Raw genomic sequence first — 17621 nt, 5'->3', positions numbered from 1 at the left:
TATTATGGGGTTTGGAAGTAAAGTTTAGTTAGTAAAGTTGAGGATAGAGATAAAGGGCACCGGAACCACAGGTTCAGTGGGCAGAAATCCTGACATGGCCGGCGTAAGGATGTCATGTTTGGGACCTCTGCAAAGAATGGACAGTTTGGCTCTTTTATAATAGGGGGCTTTGGACCATCTGAAGGGACCCAGGGGTAGAGTCCCAGGTTGGCTTCTGGTTTGAGCTTCAGCCAGGGTTAGAATTTGAATAGAATTCAATGGGCTTTTAGATAAGGAGGAAACTGTTTGTGCTTGGGGTGGGGTCCCTTCCCTGAGACAGAGTCCAAGGAGGTTTTAAGAGTTTTGTGGTTTCCTCATCATTTCCCACCGCGAGCAGTTAAAACTTAAATTCATTTAAGAAAGAAAGACTTGGGGCAGTGTATGGTATTGAGACAGGGGTGACGATTTACTCCAGGGATCTTCAGAGTGGCAAGGTCCCCTCTTCAAAGGGACTCATTAACAAGGGGACTGGGTTGGGGGAGAACTAGAGACAATGACTTATGAGCTTTAGTTGAAGAAATTGGTTATGTTTAGCCTAGAAAAGAGATTTAGGCAGGATAGTCTGAGTATCAGTAGTACCATCACATGAAAGAACAATTAGTTTTGTTGTACTTGACCCCAGAGAGCAAGAAGAAGAACAAGACATAAAAATTGTATTAAAGCAGATTTAGATTAAATTTCTTAGTCGCTGAAACTATCCGAAAGCACAGGGGGGGCTGCTTTTGAGGGGATGTTCTTCACTAATGGTCATCAAGCAGAGACCAAAAGACCATGTGTGTTGGAGAGAAAGTCCTTGATTAGTTAGGAGATGGACTATATTACATGCGAGATCCCTTCCCAATCTGAGATTTGGCGATCTCGATGATTAATTTGCAAAGAGCTTAAACATTTTCAAATTCAAAGCCCACCTCCAATTTTTACTCTTCTGACCTTGGACAAGATGACTTAGCTTCCCTGGGTTTGTTTCCTAACGTTTAGTCAGCTCAACAAGCATTTATTAAATACCTAGCGTTTGTTAAATGCTTTTTTTAAGGGCACACACAAAAAAAAAAAAGACAGGAAAAAAGACCTACTTCTAGTCTTCAAGGACTGAACATTCTAATGGAGGCATCCACATACTAATAACTGTGCAAAACAGATAGACCTGGGATCATTTGAAGGCTCAAAAGATGCAAAGTCTAGCATTGGGAAGGACCAGGCAGGACTTCTTGTAAAAGGTGCATGTTTTCTGAAGGAAGAGGGGAAAGTAACACCCAGTGAAAATGACCAGATTTAGGAGATACAGTATCACATGGCAGAAGAGCAGAGAGTTCAGAGGATGTGGAGATACAGTATCCCATGGCACAGAGAGCAGAGAGTTCAGAGGATGTCATAGGAAATAAGGTTTAAGAATGATGACTAAAAAGATAATCTCACTTTTTCATTGTTTTTCAGTCCTGTTGGACTTCTGAGATGCTCTTGGCAAAAATACATTGTACAGATGAGGAAACTGAGGAGAATCTAAGAGTCACACAGCTACATGTCTGAAGTCACCTTTGAACCCTGGAGGATCAACCCTCCTGGCTCCAGGCCCGGCCCTAGCTTCTGTGCCACCTAGTCCTCCTAAACAGAAGGGACTGCTTTATGAAGGGCTTTAAATGTCAAACAAGGATTTTACATTGAATTCTAGAGTGAGTGGGAGCTACTGGAACTAAAAGTCAGTGCTGCACTTCAGGAAATCAATCTGAATCTAACAAAAGGAAGGCCTTGGATTAAATGACCTCCAAAATTCTCTCTAGTTGTATGTCTAAGATTCTATGTTCACCTCTTGCTGAATCTGGTAATTTTATGACCTTCAGCGGAAGACCTCATAGTTGCAAAAGCGCAGATAATTGAGAAAGCAAAGGGCTTAAAGGTAAGCTTCCCCAGGTTGCGACCTTTGCCCCAGGCCAGCGGAAATCCAACGAGAAATTCACCCCTTCTCACTAAGCCCCGCCCCCAACTAAGGTCCCTCCCGGAGGCCCGGGCCCCGCTCCGCGGATTCCACGGCCCCCTCTCCTCCAACCCCAGGGCTCGGCTTGGCCTAAATACGAACCACAGAGATGGAGGCCTCCGGATTTCCTAGACGAGCCGCTTGTGTCTCCGCCCCCCTTCCTTTATTCTGAGTTTCATTGACTATGAGTAGGTGGGCGGGGCGTGAGTATCTCAGGAACCACCCCCTCTCCTGTTTCTCAACGCCGCCTCTCCCCACCTCTGTACGGTCAGGCCCATGTGGTGTGACTGGGTGTAAATAGGGAAGACTGGGTGCATCCCGGGGCAAGCGACTCCTCTCCGTCCCGCACTCCGAATGGCCCGTGGGTAAGTGTCCGTCTGTCCGTCAGCCCTGGGAGCGGGGGCCAACCGCGGTCATTTATCACTCGGTGGGTGAGTTACCCCCGTGTGGTCCAGTCAGTAGGTCCCTCAGTCGTGGTCGGCGAATGAGTCAATTCAGTGCTGTTATTTATCCTGTCAGTCACTGAGCCGGTAAATCATTCAGTGAGTCAGACTTCACCAAGTTTGGCCTTAGTCACTCAAAGGTCAGCGGACTGCTCAGTTGGGTCAGGGGGATATCAGCGGTCACTTTTCTTTCAGTCTGTCACCTCAGCCTGTCGGTCGGATGGAGGAGGGGTCAGGCAGCCCGTCAGTCAGAGGGCCAGCCGGTCAGTGAAGAAGTCACTCTCAGGGAGTTACACAGTGCCCTTCCTCCACAACCAGTCAGCAGTCAACAGGTAAGTTGTCAAACTTCCAGTTAGTCAGCCAGCGTTGGGACCGCCCCTCAAGTCAGCCCTGTGCTCAGTCCATCGGTGGAGTCCGCCAATGGATGGTCATTGAACAATTTCTTTCTTCATTCTTGAAGGAACTCTTGTTGAGTCAATCAGTCTTCCCCTCACCCCAAACCAATCAGTCAGCAATTAATTAATGAGTTGTTACAAACATCTGTCCATCCTAAAGAAGGGAATATAGGTGAGACTGGCAAACTTATACTCTAGGCAGACCTAATTTTTAGAATGAAAAAGAAAGGAAATTGTTGATAAGGAGGTTAACTGATCCACTTGGGATGATTTCCAGACTAGAGTAGCCTCTGACGGATGATTGGCCCCACCAGCTCAACTGACCAAAACAAATGGCCACATTAGCCCTGTCCAAAAGGAAAAATATTTGTGCCTACTAGGTGGCATGGTGCAATGGGGGTCAGGAGACTCATCTTCCTAAATTCAAATCTGGCCTCAAGCACTCAGTAGCTGTGTGACCCTGGGCAAATCTCTTAATCCTGCTTGCCTCAGTTTCCTCATCTGTAAAATGAGTTGAAGAAGGAAATGGCAAGTCACTCCAGTATCTCTGCCAAGAAAACCCCAAATGAGGTTTTGAAGTCAACTGAAGTGACTAAACAACAACTATACCCAAACACATGTATGTCATTCTCCACTCTTGAGTTTTTTACTTCTCTTTTCACCATTAGTAGTCTGATCGGAGTTCCTAAATCTTTTTTTTTTTTTTTGAATTTTTTTTTGAATTTTCATTCTATTTTATTTAGAATTTTTTTTCCACAGTATATATGGAGTTCCTAAATCTTTTTGGAATTGTAGTTGCTCAGAATTCTTAAAATTGTCTTTGTGGTATTGTTGTCATATAAATTGTTTTGCCTTTCTATTCATTTCATCAATTCACACAACTCTCTTCAGGTTTCTTTGAAACTATCTCCTTCGTCATTTCTTTCTTTTTTTTTTTTTTCCCTTGATGCAAATTGGGGTTAAGTGACTTGCCCAGGGTCATACAGCCAGGAAATGTTAGTGTCTGATGCCAGATTTGAACTCAGGTCCTCCTGACTTCAGGGCTGGTGCTCCATCCACTGAGCCACCTAGCTGCCCCCTTTATCCATTTCTTAAATCAAAATGCTCTCATACACTCACACACACACACACACACACACACACACACTAAGAGCTGGATCAGAAGGCCTCCCCTGTGCTGGAAGGAGCTGTAAGGGAGGGCTCCCCCGTGGGCAGGAGACCCGCCTCTGCCCAAGTGCTTCCCCATGGTTTCTGTCACCTAAGGTAATGATGCAGCCATGGTGGCGATGACCCCGTCTTAGATGGAGAAACTGAATCCCAGACTCAATTGTCTGTGCTCATCCAGTCAGTGCTGGAGCCAGCCCGGGTCTCAGCCCACTGAACCTCCCCACTCTCCATTCCTTGGTGGCTGGCCTTGCAGGGAGCATGACAGAAGGTGGCTACACCGATTGAGTCTGCTCTGGTCTGACCCTTGGGTCTTCAGCCATTCCCCAATTGATATCCTTCATCCTCAGGTGAATTTTGTATATCCTCAAAAGAAAAATCTATAAACATTTTTGCATATATTTAGTAATTATTTTGTTTAGAATTAATCCCTCCCTCAATCTGACCTCCCTCTAATTCTCCTTCCTACCCTTTCTGCTCTATTTCTATATTGAGTGAAATATATTTATAAACCAAATTACATGTGTGAGAATGACTTTTATCAATGGCTTGTACATCTAATGGTGTTAAGACTTTTTTTTTCAACAAACACCAATTAGAGATTAGATAAAGTTTCTATTTGAGTCATTTAAAAATGACTTGGGGCAGCTAGGTGGTGCAGTGGACTGAGTACCAGCTCTGAAGTCAGGAGGACCTGAGACACTTAACACTTCCTAGCTGTGTGACCCTGGACAGGTCACTTAAGCCCAATTGTCTCTGCAGAAAGGAAAAAAAAGTTTCTCTCAGGATGTATGTATTTTTTCCCTCTTTTGAGCATGAGATTCAAATAGCAGCAGCTTTCCCACTTCTTCGTATGACTTTTTACTCTCTTATCCCAATTGAGACCTGTTGAAGATCTCGAGCTTAAAATGGCCAAGGTTTCCCATTGCATCCAGGGCCATATCTAGTCGTCCTGATCTGTATCCCGTCACTGGACCCAGAAGGCTCTGGAGGGGAAAGTGACACAAGTGACCTTGCATAGCCCTTCCTCACTTAAGTCCAACTCATGTCATGGCATCACTTCCCTGCTATCATGATCCTTTTCAAGATCAAAGGACAAACAACACGCTTATCCCAATAACCTTACTTTCTCTTCCCATCTACCATATTTCTCTTTCCATCTCTTTCTATTCTTTTAAGATCTTCAAGACATAATAAAGCCATTTCCAAGACTTGTCTTATAAAATTCCTTTTATGAACTTCTATCATCCCATATTAGAACATAAGCAGAGTACCTTTGTGTAGTCCCTTATTTAGGGGGACTATTTATTTATTAAACCATAGTTCATGGTTTGTTGGGGTTTTTTTTAATGCATCTTTTATGCATATTTTTATGTTTCATTCACTCGTGTTTAAACTTCAGAGTTTCTACACAGTTCTGGTATTTCCATCAGAAACAGTTAAAAATCTTCTATTATCTATCAGTGATCCTCAAACTTTTTAAATAGGGGGCCAGCTCACTGTCCCTCAGACTGTTGGAGGGTTGAACTATAGTAAAAATAAAAACTCACACTCTGTCTCTACCCTTCAGCCCATTTACCATTAACCCAGCTGACTTCATAACTGTCCTCAGCCCGCAGCATCTGGCCCTCAGGCCATAGTTTGAGAACCTCTGATCTATTTCATTAAAAGTCCATTTTCCTCTCTGTATAATTATACTCAGTAAAACTGAGTAAGTTATTCTTTCCTGTAAGCCTATTCCTTTTGCTTTCTGGAATTTTCTGTTTTATAGTGATGACTGCTAAATCATGTGTGATTTGATTTGTTTCTAGGTACTCGAATTCTTTCTTTCTGGATGCTTGAATTATTTTTTTTCTGATGAGAATACTATGGATTTTGGCTATGATGTTCCTGGGAGTGTTTTCACTTTGGGGTTTCTTTCAGGAGACCACCAATAGATTCTTTCTATTTTGACTTTGTCTCCTGTTTTTAAGAGATCTGGGAAGTTTTCTTTATGGGTTTCTTGAAATTCTGTATCAGATCAATTCTGATGGATGTGGCTCTTTTCAACTGCAAGATTGAAGCCAGTTCCAATGGTCTGGAGAGAATCATCTACAGTCAGAGAGAGAACTATGGGAACTGAGTGTGGGTCACAATATTGCATTCTCACTCTTTTTGTTGTTGTTTGCCTGCATTTTGTTTTCTTTCTCATTTTTTCCCTTTTTTATCTGATAATTGTGGAAATATGTATAGAAGAATTGCACATGTTTTACACATATTGGATCACTCGCTATCTAGGAGAGGAGGTTGGAATGGAAGGAAGGGAGAAAAAATTTGGAACGCAAGGGTGAATGTTAAAAATTTCCTCTGCATATGTTTTGAAAATAAAACACTTTAATAAAAAAAGAAATATTGTATAAGACTATTTTTTTGTAGTCATGGCTTTCCAGTAGTTGTATGATTTTTAAATTTGTTCTCAGTCAGGATTCTAGGTCAATTGTTTTTGCTATGAAATACTTTATATTTTTTTTTTTTTTTTTTTTTTTTAGTCTTTTGACTTTGTTTTTATATTTATCTATTGGCTTCAATTTGATCCATCCTAATTTTAATAGTTTATGGCCTGGACACAATTGTTGATTCCCTTTCCAAGTCTTTCTTTCTATATCCCTCATTTTTTCCCCATTTTTTTCTCTCAAGCACTCTCATTTCATATATAAAAACATTTTTCAAAATTCTTATTTCATCTCTTCAAGGAATTTTCTTTGAATTTGTTCTCAGGGTATTTTTCTTAAAGATATTGCTGATAGATGCTTTAGAGGCATTCTTTTCTGAGTTTGTATCTTGATCATCCCTGTTACCATAATAGCTTTTTATGCTGGAATTTGTTGTTTGCTCATTCTTTCAGATTACTTTCTGACTTCAAATCTGATGTAAGGGCCAAGCTCTGCACCCTTTTGTAGGGAATATCCAGGCTGGTCCTACTCTTGCTTTCTTGGGAATATTGAATATTGTAGAGATCCTACAGAGATGGCTCAGGCTGGGAACATTCAAACTGATCCAAGGCCAAATCTGATCACTGACCCTCTAATCTAAACTCTTCAAGTGCTTTATCCTAAGCAAGAGGTTCTACTGCTGCTGGACTCAGCTGGTAAGCTGCACTGGTTCCCTTTGCCCTGGGATTCCTATCCTAATTTCTCTACAGGCTTCAGATGAGGCTGGAAGTTGGAACTGAAGCCCTGCTTTGCTCCTGGGCATCTCAGCCACACTGCACGCTTCATTTGCTCCTTTCTTGGCGCATAGCCCCTTCCCTAGAACCCCAGGCCTGGGCACAAATTTCTGTCCACCATGGATCTTTGATTTAAATTGGGTTGTAACAAAGCCTCCAGTTGGCACCAGCTCCTGCATCCTGGTGTCCTCTGGGGAGCTACTTCCTCTTGCCCTAGTTTATTATCTCCCTGCTTCCCAGGGTGTTTTCCTGGCCGGATACATCCTTAGTGTCCTCAGACTAATCTGTCTGCTTCTCTATACATATCTTGGCCAGAAAAATGAACTCCTAGAGACATTTTTCTTGTATATCTCCATCAGGATTCAGTCTGTTTTTCTAGGTCTGTTTGGAAGAGTTGGGTGGTCATAGGGCTTGTTGTACTTCTGCCTGCCATTTTGCCATGTTAGCTCTTTCCCCCAAGATATGAATATTTTTATCAAAAGAATATGCAGATTTAAAGTTTTACTTTATGCTAAATTAATTATTAAAATCCATAGTTCAAAATGTAGTTCTTTAGTTATCAGCTTAATTTTGTATAATCTTTTATCTGAATTATTGAAAATAAATTACTTTAGTCTGAGATCTGGCTCATCAGAAAAGCAATCACCATTCCCAGAAAAAAATAAAATTTTAGATCTTAACACAGCCATGATTGAAGCAAGTAGTTTGGGTGCTGAGGACTCCAGAGTGCCCAGGACAATAGTGAAAAACTTCCCAATAAAAACAAAAGTGAGGAGCTCATAAAAATTAGAAAACGGGTAAACAAAATTACCTTTTTTTCTGTTCCTACTTGGCTTGTGCATCATAAAAGTATAGGAAGAACTAAGTGCATTTGAAAGGGAAAATATATGTATATGTATGTATGTAACATTTGGTTTATAGAAATCTGACTTACCCTATAGAGTAATAGGAGGGATAAGGGATAAGAGATAAAGGGGGAGGATAGTGTTGATAAAAGGAAGGGTGGATTACAGAAGGCAGTGATCAGAAACAAAACACTTTTTGAAGAGAGACAGGATGAAAAGAGAGAAAGGATAAACAGAAGAAAATAGGATGGAGGAAAATACACAGTAATCATAATTATAAATGTGAATGGGAGGAACTAACCCATAAAACAAGCAGATAGCAGAATAAATTAGAAATCAAAAATCAATATTGTACATTGTGTATAAGAGATACTTGAAACATAAAGGGCACAGTTTAAAGGGCAGGAGCAGAATCTATTCTGCTTTAACTGAAATAAAAAAAGAAGGAACAATCATGATCTCAGACAAAACAAAAGCAAAAAATATATGTAATTAAAAGAGATAATCAAGGAAACTACATTTTGCTAAACATAGACAATGAAGTGATATCAAAACATTTAACAATCTTTTCTGATAAAGGCCTCATTTCTCAAGTATGTGGAGAAGTGAATCAAATTTATAAAAATAAGAGTCATTCCTCAATTAATAAAAGGATTTAAATAAACATTTTTGCTATTTATAGTCATATAGAAAAGAGCTTTAACACATTGATTAGAAAAAGACAAATTAACACAACTCTGAGGTACCACCTGATACCCATCATAAATGGCTAATGCTAAAGGGGATAAGAGAAAATAGGCATACTAATATACTCTACTAATTGTGGAATTATGATCTATAATCCAAACAGTCTGCAGAATAATAGTCTCCAACTATATCCAAAGAGCTATAAAACTAATTTTATTACTCTTGATTCAGCAATACCATTACTAAATCTATGCTCCAAAGAGATCAAAAGGGAAAGAACCTATTTGTTCAAAAATATGTATATCAGCTCTTTTTTTGAAATGGCAAAAAATTAGAAATTGAGGAGATGTTCATTGATTAGAGAATGGCTGAACACTTTGTATCATATGAGTTTGATAGAATACTATGCATTTTTGGCATTGGTACTCAAATTAGCTATGAATGACCTGCAGTTGTAATGATGATAGGACAATATAAAAATATATTAATTAGAAATCAACATAAGTTTCTTCTTGGGTCATTTTAAAAAATGTTTCGCTTAGAAGCAGTGAATGTGCCTTCCTAATGTCTTAGGACAACATGATTATACATTTAATTCATAAAATTTAAAATCAGGTATAGTAAAATTTGTCACATGATATTCTATTGATCATAAATGTATTCAAAGGACTTCTTGGCTTTGTCAGAAAAATATATGAAATTTACAAAATGACCCAAGGCTGTGCAGTCCTGATGCGCCTTCTGAGTCATCAAGGAAATGTGAAATAAGCAGCCTTCAGTTTTAGTATTCAGAAAATATTATGGAAATTCATAAAGGGTGCAAAGCATTTAAGGACTGTACTAAAAAGTAGAGTTTGTTCTACATGATTTTCTTACCACAATGTTTGAATTTCATGAACCAGAAACCTGAGGCCTCAAAAAATTTTTTCTATGCAAATGACTTCAGTTATGTAGTTATAGATGTGAACATATGTGCGTGTATAGTCTTGCTCCTGAGCTCCAGTCCCCCATCACCAAATGCCTATTTGACATTTTAAACTGAATGTCCCATAGCACCTTTAACCCAATATTCCCAAAACAAAGCTCATTATACTTCCAAAATTCACCATTCCTGTTGAGGGCATTGGATGATCCATCCAATTAAGATCCAGGTTTAAAACATTTGTATCCTCCTCTATTTCTCACTGTCATTCAATACACATATTCAATCAGTTGTCAAAATTTTTTTCTGCCTCCATAGCATCTCTTAAATCTTAAATGTTCATGTGTCACCTCCCAACTGGCCTACTTCAATATCCTCAATATGATTTTCCTATCTCAAGAATTCCCCCCCCACTCCAGTTGGAACTCTCCACCAAAGTAGCCCCACTAAGGTAGAAATCTGACCAGACCACTTACTACCCCCCTCACCCTCCTTGGCTCTTACTAAGCAAACTTCCATTCTGTTTTTTTTTTTAATTAATTTTTTAAATTAATTTTTATAATTATAACATTTTCTTTGACAGTACATATTCATAGGTAATTTTTTTTTTTTTTACAACATTATCCCTTGTACTCCCTTCTGTTCCAAAAATTTCCCCTCCTTCCCTCCACCCCCTCCCCTAGATGGCAGGCATTCCCATACATATTAAATATCTTATAGTATATCCTAGGTACAATATATATGTGCAGAACTGAATTTTGTTGTTGTTGTTGTTGCAAAGGAAGGATTGTATTCGGAAGCTAAAAATAATCTGGGAAGAAAAACAAAACAAAACAAAACAGTGCTCACAGTTTATACTCATTTCCCAGTGTTCCTTTTCTGGATGTAGCTGATTCTGTCCATCATTGATCAATTGGAATTGGATTAGCTCTTCTCTATGTTGAAGATATCGACGTCCATCAGAATACATCCTCATATAGTATCATTGTTGAAGTGTATAATGATCCCCTAGTTCTGCTCGTTTCACTCAGCATCAGTTGATGTGAGTCTCTCCAAGCCTCTCTGTATTCCTCCTGTTGGTCATTTCTTACAGAACAATAATATTCCATAACATTCATATACCATAATTTACCCAACCATTCTCCAGTTTATGGACATCCATTCATCTTCCAGTTTCTAACCACTATGAAAAACTCCCATTCTGTTTTGACCATGTTGATTGTGAGGTGTCTACAAGATAATCCAATTCATATTATCCAAATGTGATGTGAGACTAGAGATCAGAAGATTAGAACTGGATACAGAAATCTGAAAATCAGTTGCATAGAAATAATAATTGAATCCATCGAAGCTAATCATCAAGGGAGAAGTAAAAAGGGGAGAACGCTCAGGAAGGAGCTTTGCAGGACAACAGTGGTTAGTAGTTATCACTTAGATGAAGATCTAACAAAGGAAACTAAAGAGCAGTCAGACAGATAGGAGTTGAGGACCAGGAAAGAGCAGTGTCATGAAAATGTAGAGAGGAGAAAATATCCAGGAAAAGAGAGTGATTGACAGTGTCAGAAGGTGCAGAGAGATCAAAAGGGATGAGGATTGAGAAAAGGAATTCTATTTGGCAATTAAGAGGTCACTGACAATTTCAGAGAGTAGTTTCAATTGAAAAATGAGGTCAGAAGGGTTTAGAACAGTGAAAGAGGAGGACGTGGAAGAAAGTTAACAGCTTTCTCAGAAAGTTTAGCTGAGAAAGGGAGAGAGATAGTACAATAGGTAGAGATGATAGGATCAATTAAAGGATTTTGTTTTGTTTTTTAAGGATAAGGGATATATGGGAAAGAGCTAGGATGTAAGAGGTGACCTATAGTTAAGGAGAAAAGGGATGATGGAAGGAATAATCTGCTGGAAAAGCTAGAATAGGTTAGAATTGAGGGTACATATAGAGGTAGTTACCTTGGCAAGAAAAGGGCTACCTCTTCAAGTGAAACGTATGAGTCATTTGAGTTGAAAAATATAAGAAAAAAAGATCTTTGGAATATCTTTAGTTTGTCCATATTGAAAATAATAATGTGACATCTTTCTTAAAGCATTTTTTTGTTTGTTTTAGGTTTTCTTTAATTGCTTGAGTACACAGACATGGACCTCCAAAAATCTCCTCAGGAAACAGTACTTATAACAGGAGGAGGTGGCTACTTTGGTTTCCGGTCAGTACCTATTGAGGGGGGGGGGGGGGGAACATTCATGGATTTCTTTCCTAAGTTGTTGCTTTAATGGAAGAATAGAAAAAGTATAGCTGGGAGCTGTAATAATTTTGTAATACAGACTCTCACTTATAATGTCATAGTAGTAATCTTATATGTGAGCTCACTACAAGACCACTTTGGACAGTAACATCCATTAATACTTGTGTGTTCCATTTCTCAAAAAAGTCAATATTTGAAAAATCTAATTAACAAAGTAAATATAATTAGAAGTATTTATTCACATCAAAGGATTTTTTTTAAACAGATACCAAAATATCTTTTAGTTTTTTATTTTTTAAACTGAGAATAGAGGAGAGATACTGAAGAAAAGAGAAAATGGGGTTGAAAGCATTAGAAACTATTACCTAAAGATCATTTGAAAGGTAATACCATTCTGTAGTCACAAAATAAGCCAATGATATAAATTTACAAATTATGTGTTACTTTTCACATATTCAATATGTAAATAAGGTAAATTGTAATTCCAAGAAAATTTTATTTAGTTCACATTTCAAACATTAATCATTTGTTAATTTTACTAGAGACAGCATTGTAATTAATACTTGTGATGTTTTCTCCTCATTTCAGTTTGGGTTGTACACTATGCAAGAAGGGTATCACTGTGATTCTGTTTGATATCAACATTCCTATTCAAGATATTCCCAAAGGGATGAAGTTGATATGTGGAGATATTCGCTGCATTGCCGATTTAGAGAAAGCTTTGCAGAACGTCACTTGTGTTTTCCATATTGCTTCCTTTGGCATGTCAGGAAAAGAGCAACTGAATCATAAGCGTATTGAAGATGTCAATGTAAAAGGCACAGAAAATGTACTCGAGGCTTGCAGAAGGAAAGGAGTGTCAAGATTGGTTTATACTAGTACTTATAATGTGGTGTTTGGAGGCCAAGTTATAATGAATGGGGATGAATCTCTGCCCTACCTACCTCTTCACTTTCATCCTGATCACTATTCTCGCACCAAATCTGTTGCAGACAAAAAAGTACTGGAGGCAAATGGAACAGCCTTGGACAGGGGAACTGGTGTCTTGAGAACCTGTGTTTTGAGATCAGCTGGTATCTATGGGCCTGGAGAACAGAGGCATCTTCCCAGGATAGTGAAATATATAGAAAAGGGGCTCTTCAAATTTGTGTATGGAGATCCCAAAAGCTTGGTAGATTTTGTCCATGTGGATAATTTGGTACAAGCCCATATTCTGGCCTCAGAAGCTTTAAAAGCTGACAAGAAACATGTTGCCTCTGGGCAGCCGTATTTTATCTCTGATGGAAGACCAGTGAATAATTTTGAATTCTTCAGACCTTTAGTTGAAGGTTTGGGTTATCCATTCCCTACCGTACGCCTACCATTAAACCTCATTTATTTCGTTGCTTTCATGACAGAGATGGTGTACTTCCTCTTGGGCAGGTTTTATAATTTTCAGCCTTTCCTCACCCGAGCAGAAGTCTATAAAACTGGGGTCACACACTATTTCAGCATGGAGAAGGCTAGAAAGGAACTGGGTTATGAACCACAGCCATTTGACCTCAAGGAAGTAGTAGATTGGTTTAAAGCTGAGGGTCATGGTAGAAAATTCCAAAACTATACCTTAAAGCATCTTATTTGGAATGGAATGTTGGTTTTCCTCCTAGCTATTGCAATTCTCACATGGTTTTCCAACGATAATGGTGATATCAGTTTGAAGGATTTATTTTGAAAATTGTTTTGTGGAGAACAAAAAACTTCCAGAGATAGTACAATACTGTTATTCCACAAGAAGACTCTAGAATATACATCCTTTTTTAATCAGTTGCCTAAATTTTTGACTCCAAAAACTGCTAAAGAACAGCCTTTTATAGATTAGATTCTAACCTTCAATTATCCCTCTTAACTCAGAATAATGTCTGATGAGAGAAAGAAATGAAAGATGAATTTGAAATTTTGTTTTATTTTGTTTTCATTACTTCTTTTAAAGTTATGGCTACGAGAAATGTAGTCATTTCAAAATTTTTGTGTGGGAGCAGCTTTTTCCTGAATTTCTCCCAAAGCAATTGTGCATTTTTCTCTCATGGCATATTTCAGAGCCAAGATAACATATTTTATATAACATGAACTAGAAACATGAACAGACATCATATTAGGTCTTCAGTGATTAAATACTTATAAAAAGGATTTTTAAAAAATATTAACAGCTTTTCAGTCAGATTTCATGGTGGATACTTTTCTGAAGAGGAGGTGGACACTGAGAGAATAGAATTAGAAGAAATTTTAGAGCTATCTGGTATAACCTCATCTACCCAGTTCAGGACAACCCTCTGCATTATCCCTATCAATATTAACATGTTGGGCTTAAATAGCTCTTTTAATAATAAATTCCATATCTAATTTCATACTTGAACATCTCTTATTGTTAAAAAAAATTCCTATATCCAACAAAAATCTGTTTCTCTAATTTCTACAGGTTGATCTTCTGAGGCCTCAAGTTCTTGTTATCTAATAGCTTCTAATATATCTCTCAGGGTCAACTTTTTTTTTTAAGTTAATAGGCTCTTTTTCCCTACCAGCCTATAAACCCCTTGAGATTAGAAACTTTTGTACCTTACTTATCTGTTTTTCATAGTGCCTTATACTTAATAGGCAATAGTTGTTTATTAAGTGAAATTAAGAGTCTGTAGGATAATTTTTTAATCTGTTTAAAGGTCTTCCATCTTTATCTTTTGAGACAGTTAGATTTGATTTTTGGAAAACAGCCAAGATTCATTTCGAGTCAAAGTTCATAAAGGTGATAGAAGATCAAGGTGTGAATTTTTCTTTTTGACCAAAACTGCACAAAAAATGACTAATTTTGTTACATGGTTATAAACTGGTTCTAGGGACAAGCACCAAAAGAGGAAAACAAACACATTTTAAGCATTGGAATCATTGCTGGAATGCATATAGCCTCCCATAGAGACATTATGTAAATGTGTACATCTGATCTGTTAATTAAAAAGAAGTTGTATTACTTTGTAATCCCATCTCTTATAGATTTTTAGTTTTTTAAAAGTAGCACTCAATGCATTTCCTTTTAGGTATTTCACCTATAATATAGCAGTTCCTAGCAAATGAATAGTGATATCATAGGGATAATCTTGTCTGAACAGTTGTTTCAGCCACAGATATCACTGTCTAAGAGAAAGATTACATGTTTTCCACTCAGTTTAACTTTAAAAAACAATCAGAAATATAAACTTTTTTATTCAAATGTTAAGGCAAAAAAAAAATTTTGTCTCAGTACACTTTTAAAGAAGTACTTATCTTGAAGCTGGAAAACTGTGGAGGGCTGGAACTTTGGAGAAATATACTTGAAACAAGGATACTTACAACAAGGTGTTAACTCAGTGCTATTGATGAGATAATGGTTGTCTAGTATACATATACTTAGTACTTAGCATGGTGATGTAATGGTTCTCTAGTTCACACATAATCAGTATGCTATAATGGTGTAATTACAATAAGGTATATAAGGGCTAAGAAGGACTGGAAAAGAGACATTCCATCTTTTACCACCCTCCTGGTGGCTCTTCTGCCTTCCTCATGTTGGTTTTCCTCCTAGCTCTTGCAATTCTCAGTGGTTTTCCAACAATAATGGTGATATCAGTTTGAAAGATTTATTTTAAAAATTGTTTTGTGGAGAACAAAAAACTTTCTCATGTCACCTAAAGACCAAGGCCTGTCCGAAAGACCTCCGGAAAGCTAGCCCGGACATTACAGAAAACATCAGTTTATGTCCAAGTTTTGACTTACTTCCTCTATCTCTGTCTTAGTTTCCTTATCAGTAAAATGAAGAGGGACTAGATGAGTAATTTTCAAAATGTGGTCTGGGGATCCATGTTTTCTGAATCCCTTTCAGAGGTCATAAAGGCCAAATATATTTTCAAATTAGGACTAAGATGTTTTAATTTCTAACTTGATAAACATTGATAGATAAAACCTACATAAAGAAAAGTTCTTTGGGGTTTAAGAGTTTAAGGGGATTCTGAGATCAAAAAGTTTGAAAACCACTGGACTAAATGATTTCTAAAATCTCATAACTATGATGTCACTTACCTATGGTCTACTCTAAATAATAATAGTTGACATTTCTATAAAACTAAGATTTGCAAAGTGCTTTATATAAATTTTCTCATTTGATTAATAAACATTAAAGCACCTAATATGTACAAAGCACTATGCTAAGTCCTGGGAGTCCAAAGACAAAAACAAAACAATTCTTACTCTTAAGGAATTTATATTTTTTGGGTCAGTCACTGATAAGTCTGTAAGACAATCATTGGTAAGTCAGTCTGTATTCATTTATTAAGTGCTTGATGTGTGCCAGGCACTGTGCTACATGCTGGGGTTACAAAGAAAGACAAGAAAGGATACAAAAGCAAACCAATCCCTGCTATAAAGGAATCCACAGTTTAATAGGAGAGGAAACAGCCAAACAGCCAAAATATGTACAGAATAATTTGGAGATAGGTTGTAATTTGTATTGTTTATACAAACAGGTGAGATCTCAAACTTCTAGGCAAATGTCCTTTCCATGGGACTAGAGTATTTCTCTCTCTATAATACCTTATCTTAGAAATGATGATTGTTCCTAACTGATGGCACTTTTTGCAAACTGGTTTAGTTACAAAAAATTCCTTAGAACTACTGCAATTTTAAATAATACTTGGGAAGGGGAGAGGAATATGTAATAGAGACCTAAAGTTGTTCCTTTGTACTCTGTTGTTGAACACTTTCTTCCAGGCTCCTGCTGGTACTGTGAATCTGCTACCCTGGCACCTTGCAGTTTTTTGGGTTTTTTTGCCTTGCCATAGGAAGGAAAATAGCATGCTGTGTTAAAGAGGAGTAGGTACCCCCCTGGAATGCTAACAGTGATCCTCATGTTTGTGATAAAAGAAGCTTAGGAAGTTATCTTGTTCAGAAGACTCCAAAAGTCATGTTCATGCCCCTGGTGACCTAGAATGGAAATCAATATAGATACTCTAGGTTTATTTCCTTCCTTGGCCTCTTTAACACAGTGAAAAGAAAAAGAAGGGGGTTTTCCAGTCTGGCAACAACTATTGAGCACTCCACATGCTCGTTATACTGTGGGATGTGGGGGAGATCAAGGTACAAGACAAGATTTATGTACTTAAGCAGGTTTTATAATCTAACTAAGGAGATAAGATATATACAAGTGAAAATTCAATAACAATTCCAGAAAATATATATTCAAATAGTTGTCACAAGTATTGTTCAAAATGATTTGTTTTAGTTTCAGAAAACAGCAATCTTCACCATCAGTCAGGGCTTCAGAAATAGTATCACTATCATAATTTTGCCCAGCTTAGATAATGGAAAAGGTCCATTTCATAGTATTTTGAACTATAAAAGAAATATTCTAGTCCAATTCTCTATGATCCCAGTTGGGATGTGTATTTGGGCAAAAAAGGCTACTTCTCACAAAATCTTCCTCTTCTGTTCCCATTCAATGAAATCTTGAATTCTTCTAGAACTGACTCATATTCCTCCCCCAAGGTTTAGGTCTTTAGCACTTCTATAAGTATTCAGGCTAACAAGCAATAACAGAACAAGTTTTATTTATAAAGTAAAAATGAAGAAAAGCCTTGTACCTCAGGTAAGACAAGAAAATTCTCCGTTTCCATAAGGAGCTATACAATCCTAGTAAAAGTCCTATCTTGTGTG

At 37.8% G+C, this 17621-nt stretch overlaps 1 protein-coding gene across 2 annotated transcripts; it reads left to right on the top strand.

Annotated features, from left to right (window-relative positions):
* The first annotated feature begins 2248 nt into the window (after window positions 1-2248).
* SDR42E1 (short chain dehydrogenase/reductase family 42E, member 1) lies at window positions 2249-14919 on the top strand. 2 transcript variants are annotated; one of them, XM_074288226.1, is made up of 4 exons: window positions 2249-2376; window positions 2650-2786; window positions 11774-11870; window positions 12498-14919. In XM_074288226.1, exons 3-4 carry the CDS (start codon window positions 11803-11805, stop codon window positions 13618-13620), a joined length of 1191 nt encoding a protein of 396 aa, XP_074144327.1. In that variant the 5' UTR covers window positions 2249-2376; window positions 2650-2786; window positions 11774-11802; the 3' UTR covers window positions 13621-14919. The 2 variants fall into 2 exon arrangements, with proteins under 2 accessions (XP_074144327.1, XP_074144328.1); XM_074288227.1 differs by lacking the exon at window positions 2650-2786 and having other exon boundaries at window positions 2269-2376.
* The last annotated feature ends 2702 nt before the right edge of the window (window positions 14920-17621 follow it).

This window comes from Sminthopsis crassicaudata, chromosome 2 (genome assembly GCF_048593235.1).
Source record: "Sminthopsis crassicaudata isolate SCR6 chromosome 2, ASM4859323v1, whole genome shotgun sequence".
In the NCBI taxonomy this organism is placed as follows: domain Eukaryota; kingdom Metazoa; phylum Chordata; class Mammalia; order Dasyuromorphia; family Dasyuridae; genus Sminthopsis; species Sminthopsis crassicaudata.
This window is presented reverse-complemented; position numbering and strand designations above follow the sequence as displayed.

Excerpts from the sequence above, each read along its gene's own strand:
- SDR42E1 (XM_074288226.1), top strand. The coding sequence starts at position 11,803 with ATGGACCTCCAAAAATCTCCTCAGGAAACAGTACTTATAACAGGAGGA. Across the intron at positions 11,871-12,497 it reads GGTGGCTACTTTGGTTTCCG|TTTGGGTTGTACACTATGCA; the intron begins GTCAGTACCTAT and ends TCCTCATTTCAG.